Genomic DNA, 8,664 nt, shown 5'->3' on the forward strand with positions numbered 1-8,664 from the left:
CTGGGTTTGAGTTTGGGTAGACTCGCCTCTTCTTGCCCTTCTCTTTGTTTGTTTTCCTTTTTAATTTGATGTATTGATCAATTCTTTAAATATGTTGCCACTTAAAGAGAGAAAGAAAGAAAGAGAGTATGGCTTGTTGTTCAGCTGTTTAAATCACGACAGGCTCGTGAAACGTGATTAGTAAAGATCTTCGGGACAGGCCGAGGCTCAAGCAGTTGAAGCCGTGTGGGAATTTCAAAAAGGGCCTTTTATTTTGATCACATCTAATATATTTCTACATTTTCTTTTGTCCCGAGCGTCATTTTCTCCCCAAATTGACGCTTTTTATTACCTGAAAATCAAAACTATAAAATGCCAAAAAGAATTTTAAAAAATAAAAACTCATTCTGTTAAGATTTTTTTTCCCCCAAATTTCGCCTCTGGTTTCTCTGCGGTCTCTCCTCTTTCCACTTTTTGCTTTCAGCAACAACAAGAAAATAATTACACTAATAATGTCATAATAAACCCTAAAACGCTCCGCTCAACTCTTCCATATACTTCACTGCTGCTCTGGCCTCCATTTTTTTGCCTCGAAATTCAATTTTTTTCCCATTTTTTCCCTCTTTATTTCGCTGTAAATATCTCTCAAAGCCATCCTCAAAATATCTCCCAAGCCCTTAGCGCTCTGCATTTCAGCTTCAATCCAGAATCTTCATCGAATAATCCTTCATTACCGCCACAGTAACTCTTCCGAACTTAATTAACACAGTAATTTATTTTCCTAAAGTTAATTTAAATCTTCAGCTTGGATCTCTAAATTCGTCGACACAAAAAGTTTAAATTTCTTTATTTTCGCGTGCTTTCAAGAGTCGGCAGGTTTGATTGTAAGGTAAATTTAACTAGATCTTTATTTATTTATTTATTTTTAGTACTGCTAAATTTAAATTTGTGGTGCGCCTTGTTAAATCTACTTGTTTATCGTAGATTAATGCGAAAATGAATTTTCGGAATTTTCGCTTTGCTAATTGAAACTGACTGTACTTTACTTGCAGTTTTTAGCTAAAAGGGGAAAAAAAGGGAAGTAGGCTTTGAAAAAGTAGTATGAACGACTTTAAAAATGATAGCGAGAAAGGTCATTGCCTTTAGAAAGATAAGATAAGTTGTGTAGATTCTGACCTTGCAAGGTTTATGTAATTAATTTTAGGGACTTGATTCTGCTTGTTGCATTATTTGCATTCGAAAATTGAAAAGTGTTACGGAAAAATTTGAGAGGAAGTGAAGGATTTTATTAGTTAACCATAACCGGTGTAGATCTGTTTGTCGATTTTTTGCCTTAGTAAGATATGTTTTTGTTAGTTTGTTGGAGTTAATGCTTATTTAACCTAATGATTGATTTGAGCAAATTGTCTACTTTTTGAGAGATTTTGTGGAGAAATTTAGAATAGCTATACATGGTATACTTCCTTGTTTTGGCCAAAGATTCTAATATCAGTAAAGTGGCATTTGGGGTATATTCTTGTTTCACCTTGAACATAGTTTTTGTTTTTATCTGGTGAAACTTAATTTGTACTAATATTTAAAGGGAGAAGTTCTCTTCGCTGTACTTTTGGCTCACAGCCTTGTGATTGTAAATTTCTTCCCAGGTTGCATGCCATTGATCCAGTTGCCAACATTTTGATGTTGGTGAATTATGTGGCCTTAGCTGGGGAGTGTCTGAGCTGAGCAAAGAGATGCAAGCAGTTGGCTTTCAGTTGGAATGAAGAACTTACAGGTGTTTTTTTCTTTTAATAAGTAATTTTATTTCTAATTAATTGCTTTTAGGTGTCAGCTAAGTGGTTACTTCGTTTAGTTGCAAGTGGTCATTACTCCAAAAGTTAGAGAGTAATGAACTGTTTACAGCCTTTTGTTTGGTGCATTAATCTGCTTATCACTCAGATCTTCTTCCTTGATGCTAACTTGAAGATATATTATATTCGTTTACAGAGCACACAAGATATAACACCCTCAACTCAAGTTTCACACGAACCAAAAACGGAACAGCAGAACAATCAAACAACGGATGCCCCCTTAGCAGACTCTGGCTCTGTGTCTGCTTCAAGCAATGATGGCCGAAAAGTTTCACGCCAAGATATTGAACTTGTACGAAACGGGCCCTTTTTATATTTCATTTATTTATCCTCTTTTCTTTTTTCTTTTTCAGTTTTCTTACCATGATGTTTGATGATAGAGGGAGTTTTATTTACACTGATTTATAATTGATGTAAACTGGTTGGTGCAGGTCCAGAATTTAATTGAACGATGTTTACAACTATACATGAATAGAGATGAGGTTGTCAAAACTCTCCTGACTCGAGCAAGGATAGACCCTGGATTCACAACTTTAGGTATGCTTCCTCGAATCTCTTTATTAGTCTGCATATGTGCTTATGTTATTTGGAATTTTCAATAAAATGCATAAAAAATGCACGTGATATAGAAGAACATACCATTAAAGCAAAATAAAATTCATTTTAGCGCAATGATATCTTTGAATCAGTTAAATCTTAGCGACCAATTATCGAGTATATTTGTTGTTCAACCGTGATAGAGTTGGGAACCTCACTCTGGTGTTCTCTTTACTGTTGTTTATTCAGTATGGCAGAAGCTGGAAGAGGAGAATGCTGATTTTTTCCGGGCCTATTACATAAGGCTGAAGTTAAAGAAGCAAATCCTTTTATTTAACCATTTGCTTGAGCATCAATATCATCTGATGAAATACCCTGTGCCTCCAAAGGTTCCTTTGGCTCCAATACAAAATGGGATCCATCCCATGCCCGGTAAGTTCTGACTAAATAAATAATGGATGCAAGCCTCTATCATTTTAGTTATATGACAAAGTGATCATGATACTCCTCTATCATTTTAGTTATATGACAAAGTGATCATGATACTCACCTAATCATAGAGTCAAGATCAGCATGGACAGAGCCACAGAAATCGTTGAAGAAAATTTATGAGTTATCAATGTTGCATAGAATAGTTTTTGAACAGGATAAATTTCTGGGAAAATAGATGATCACATTCCTCTTTTCAAATTCTCAACATAAGGAGAAGAATCCCTGGTTTCATACACTTATAGGGAATGGTTTGTAACTTTTCATATGATATGGTGTCTCTGTTTGTTTGACTACATTTAGGAAGTTTGTGTTTTTTTTTTGAATTGGGAGAAGAGAATCAGTGAGAGGGATGTGGCACTGTAACCATATCACAACTTTCCTTGGGATCAGTGTCTCTGAAGTAAAAAGTTGATGTAGGAGTTTTGTTGTTAGCCATGTTATTGTCACTATCATGGTTGTTCAACTCCATTCTTTGCAGTGCAGTTAACAACTTACCAATGGATACCCTGTGCTGCAACAGCCTCCAATTCCAGCTACAGGGCAACCTCATCTTGACTCCATGGGTATATCAAACTGTCATGTGGTCAATGGAGTCCCTGCACCCAGCAATTTTCAACCTATGCGAATGAATTCGGGAACGGAGTGAGCACTTAGCCATCTTTGTTTTAATCTATTATTACTTGCCTATTAGACTTACAGATACTTATTACCGGTAATTTTGAAGGTGCCTTTCTTCTTTATTTTCCTGATCACATCCTATATTTCTATCAAATGCTTGCCTAATTAACAATTTGATTACTTGCAATGTAATTATGTGTTGCTCTTGTTTTACCTTTTTGGTTGAAATGTTAAGGAACTGCTTGATCACATTTGCAACACATCAATGATTGTGTTAAGTTATATCACTCTATTGCACACCACCTATGTTCAATTAAACCATATTCCTAAACTGTTTTAGGTTAGCTAAATGAATAATTTGTACTAACACCTTTCTTAAGAATGTTTAGACATAAAGTACTCGTCACATTTTCTTTAGCTTTACTCCTCTTCCTAATGCATTACTTTTGGCTTTCAAAATTTTTATTTCTGGTTAAGTATTTTGTTCCAGAGAAGTTAAGCTAATGGTAACTGGTTTTCTTCTTATTGTAGCATGGTGATGGAAAACAATGCCACTAATGTAACACCTGCAGTTCCTCCAACCACTACCATGTCACTGTGTCAGAGATGCCTGTGAGTCCTACATCAGTGGCGTCCAGCGGGAATTTCCCTTCACTGCATCAGACATGTCAGGGATGGGAGTAGACACTTCAGCACTTGATTCAGCCTTCACAACCGATGTCGCAAGTTCAGTAGGATTGCAGCTGGGACCTGATAATGGAGCTGGGAATTCTAGAGATTCCCTTAGATCACTTGATCAGATTCAGTGGAATTTTAGCCTCACAGATCTGACAGCAGACTTGTCAAACTTGGAGGTAAGTTGTGGCTATGAGAACCACTCTAAGATATTCAGTTAAAATTTTATTGAAGTGTTTTGTCATCCCTATTCTCCACCCACACATCTCAAGACCATGCTTTGTATTTGTTTTCGAATTTCGCACTTAATTATTTATGCATTGCTTCATTGTTGGCCTTGGAAACCCTATTCCCGGAACCTTGCATATTTTAGTACTTGATTGTTCTTTTTAATTGCTATTCTTTATGGAGCTTGTTCTCATAAAATGTGGCCGTTGGAATTGATACAGATTTAGGAGCGCTTGGGAACTATTCTGGTTCTCCTTTTCTTCCTCTGATTCAGAAATTTTGCTTGATTCTCCAGAGCAAGAGGATATAGGTAATGGGGTTGCATAGTGCTATTTACCTTGATGCCTGTTAGAATCATTAGAGGATGTTGAGTAGCTTAGAATGTTATTTCAAAAAAAATGAAAAGAAAAAGAGTAGCTTAGAAAGTTAGAAAACATGGTGATACCTGTTCTATCTATAACAGATATGGGATGCTTTATGATTGGCATCAAATATGATTTTACCAGACCTTTGATGCCATTCATTATGGTTGAGTTTATATCCACGTGTAATTAAAATCTCACAGTAGGGCTTGTGAATTATAGTACTAAGTGGGCAAATGGCATCAATGTGACATTTTGGAATACTCAGCTTGTTGATATTTCCGCCATTCAATTATACTCTATATGCCTTGTGTTTTTGACCGTACACTGATAGATCTATCTTGTTTCAGTGGAGGAATTTTTGTTGATTCTGTCCCTGGGCAGCCATGCTCTCAGTCTGATGAGGAGAAATCATAGATCAAGGTGAGTATTGTACCTTACCTTCTTAAAATTGTTAGGATGGGATAGAGTTAGATCAATAAGAACAGCATGCCTCTATTCAGTAGGCATTTGAATTGTTAGCAAATTTGAACATTTTAGCAGCGTAATTTTAGTTTAAGCTTGATCATCAATAGCAGTAAGCAAACAGGAAAGCAGCCAAGTTCTCCTTAGTTGTAAGTTTTCAGATTTGTTGATATGAGACTTTGGTTTTATTTGGAGAACCTGAGGACCATTGTTGGTAATCTTTTGTTTTCTAACGACGAGGAATCATTGCAATCTTTTCCCCATCCACCCTGAACTCTTTGATGAGGCAATCAATTGAGCTCATTCTGAAAACGGAATAAATTCTGTTATGATGGTTGAAGCTGAGACAACTTTACACTGTTCTATGAGTTTACATGAGAATAAAGAAATACAGGAACCGACTCAGCAAAGCTCTGATGTTCGTTCTCTCTTTTCTAATGGAATATTGTTTAAAATAATTTGCTAGCTTCAGGACACGTCTCGTCTTTAATACCTGATGGACCATGCACTGGAAGTGCACAATGTGGTATTGTGACAGTTGATTTACCATAATATCTACTGACTCGGCATATTACTATCCTCAAACCAACTTCATGGAGCTTTGTATGATCAGATGGCTATTGAAAGTCGCTCAAATTTCATCTAGCAGGTCAATAGCCTTGCTTGTGGTTAGTTTCTGAAACGTTGAATGTCCTCCATAAATATCAACCAGGAGATATTCTCATCATCGTGTCTCTAAAGATGTGAAACGGCGATGTCCCATGTCACATATTCTCTTATAATTGGAATACTTTGAAAACAGTACATTTAAACGGTGAATGTTCACGTTGTCTGAGTCTAATACTCTATGCATTAATGATAAGATTTTCTACGTTGACAAGGTCAAAGAAACCTAAATTTTGAAGCACTCTAATTGCAAATGATGCCTAAGGTACGTTCTCGTGATGCAACCAATTAATGTGTCAATGTGTGTTGTAGTAATGATTAGAATAAATATAATCATGTCTTTTTCAATGCAAATATGTCTAAAATCTTCTATAACATCACTTTGACACAGAATCCAACCCTCATCGACCGCTCCTAATATAATCTCCCTGTAGCATTCTATTATTAATATATATGAAATTAAATAAAATCATAAGTGCTGATAATAAAAAGTGACAACTGCAAGCCCACAAGGCACATACAGGAGCAAATCTTGTTAATATAAATGAAAAAAATAAAAATAAAAATAAAATATTTAATGAGACTGTGATGTGGTCCCGCCTTATAATGAATCTCTTCAGTGTTCTAGTCTAGATCGTATGCTTGGAGGTTTGTGGTTTGCTTTGCAGATTTTGATATTATGTTCATTTAATTATAAAGTACAAATATATAAGTATGTAATTGTATCTTATTGCCACAGTCTAAAGAACGAAGAGAGAGGATTAGAAATATGATAAATATGTCCTTTGGGTGTTAATAGTTAAAGTCAATAGGCGCGCGGAGGTGTCAACCTCTGACGCTATGTACTTTCTTGCACTATATTCTTTACTATTTCTATTAATTATTTAATATATAATTATAAATCTTTTCCTTTTGCCCTGACCAGGACGGTAGAAAGCTTGATTAACGAACTTGTCCTTCTACTTATTTAAAAACTACAAAACCAGCAAGAAAAATTTGATGGTTTATAGCTTGTGTCAAACTGTGGCTAAATTTTCTTTGTAGGCCCTAACTTTTTATTTTTAGCAATTAAGCTATCAAATTTTCATTTGATTTGGTCCTATTGCTTGTGTCCGCGTTTTTCGTCTAAATTTAACTTAGACATCAATTGTTATAAGTAAAGGAATAGTTGCAGAGCTTATTTTTGTTTTATACCAATTTTTATACTTAAAATTGATATATATATATAATACTAATATTTCCTGTCATGAAATGTTTTGAATTGCGAGAAGTGGTAAATTATATATAGCTTGAATGTAAATTTTCTATCTCCTAAATTATTGAACGACCTTTTTTTTTTCCAATTTTAAACAAACATAACAGAAGAATGGCTAGAGATTATTGACATTAATCATTACATAAGCTTAGTGCAGTAGCAAAGACATTAACTTCAACAAAAATTAAATATTAAAATTCAAAGTAGTGTCACGGTGGTTTCATCCCATAAAAAAATTTACTAGAAAAGGCTGATTTGATCAAGTGTTCAAGACTAAGATATACTTATCTTTAACTTGGCGCAATACCTTCGAAGGCCAACTTAATTTTTTAATGTTGATAAGCTGTTGAGGTAAAAGTTCATCATATCTATTAGATTAAATTGATATATGATTTGATTAATTGATTCTCATAAAGTATAATGTTTGCGTTTGCAAACTTTGTGTTCCCTAAATTTGGGATGTGATCCAAAATTAAGAATATAATTTCTTAAATTATTTTTCAGATAAATGATTTTGAGAAAGTATAACGTTTTAAAAAAATTTTAATAAATTTTTGTTATTTTATTGTGCTTAATGAAACTCAAACATTGGTTATCATTTTTATATTCACGTTACATTAATGTGAAAGGTAAAAATATCATATGATCATTTATTATGACAAGTCAATATACCACGTCAGTATTATGAAATATAAAAAATAACAATAACTAATGATGATTAGTTAAGAGTTTATTTAATTTAAAATAACATAATTGAAGAATAAAAATTTATTTGAATTTTTTAAATAGTTTAATATTTTTTTAAATTATCTTTTAATAACTTATTTGCCAACTTAACTTTTTTTTTGTTTCTTTTGAAATTAAAAATAAAAATCACACTTCCAACCTAATTTTCCTTTCCATCCACCCTCCTACCTGATCCGCAAAGACCACAACCATAGGTTAATCATTAAATATAATTTGAAACTCACTTTTGCATTTCCGAAAGCCTAAACATTTCAATTTGAAATGGAAATTATCTTACTAAACTATTACTTTTTTACTCCAAACCAAAATTTGAAGGCATTGAATGAGGCTCTAGTTTGAAACAATTGTGTGTAAAGGTGACTAATGGCCCCCTAATTTGCACTGTTCTAGTGGTAAGACTTCAAAATTGGAAACTCTAACCATAAACAATATAAAACCTTGACATTTTAGTATCTCATAATCAACTTTTTAAAATATTTAATTAATCATACTTCTACATTTTTCAAAATTGAAAATTTGACTCCATCCAAATATTTAATTTAAGATATAAAACTTAAAAGAATTCTTGAATTATCCGAGTAAATTTAAATAAAATTTTATTTTTATATTATGTTCAATCAAGTTATTTTATTTTTATTTTTAACCAATTAGATTCTTATAATTAAAAATTAATTAACTGTAGTTAATTAAATTATCATTTATTAATTTATGTCACGTGAAGTTTAAAAAAATTTATTTCATGGAAGACATGTGGACGTGCCAAATGATTGGTGATGAAATATATTAATGTGAT

The 8,664-nt window shown here is 33.3% G+C and overlaps 1 protein-coding gene across 1 annotated transcript; it reads left to right on the top strand.

The window, feature by feature from the left end:
• Positions 1 to 6: 6 nt before the first annotated feature.
• Positions 7 to 4,618, top strand: LOC110413292 (helicase with zinc finger protein). Its single transcript, XM_089783207.1, is given in 11 exon segments — positions 7 to 868; positions 1,623 to 1,750; positions 1,963 to 2,118; positions 2,258 to 2,363; positions 2,613 to 2,795; positions 3,339 to 3,350; positions 3,353 to 3,497; positions 4,005 to 4,066; positions 4,069 to 4,113; positions 4,116 to 4,327; positions 4,598 to 4,618. Coding segments are annotated over 10 exon segments (942 nt in total). The 5' UTR covers positions 7 to 868; positions 1,623 to 1,735; the 3' UTR covers positions 4,604 to 4,618.
• Positions 4,619 to 8,664: the final 4,046 nt, after the last annotated feature.

The sequence above is a fragment of the Theobroma umbraticum genome, unplaced genomic scaffold (assembly GCF_002168275.2).
Source record: "Theobroma umbraticum cultivar Fairchild unplaced genomic scaffold, ASM216827v3 scaffold_4.1, whole genome shotgun sequence".
In the NCBI taxonomy this organism is placed as follows: domain Eukaryota; kingdom Viridiplantae; phylum Streptophyta; class Magnoliopsida; order Malvales; family Malvaceae; genus Theobroma; species Theobroma umbraticum.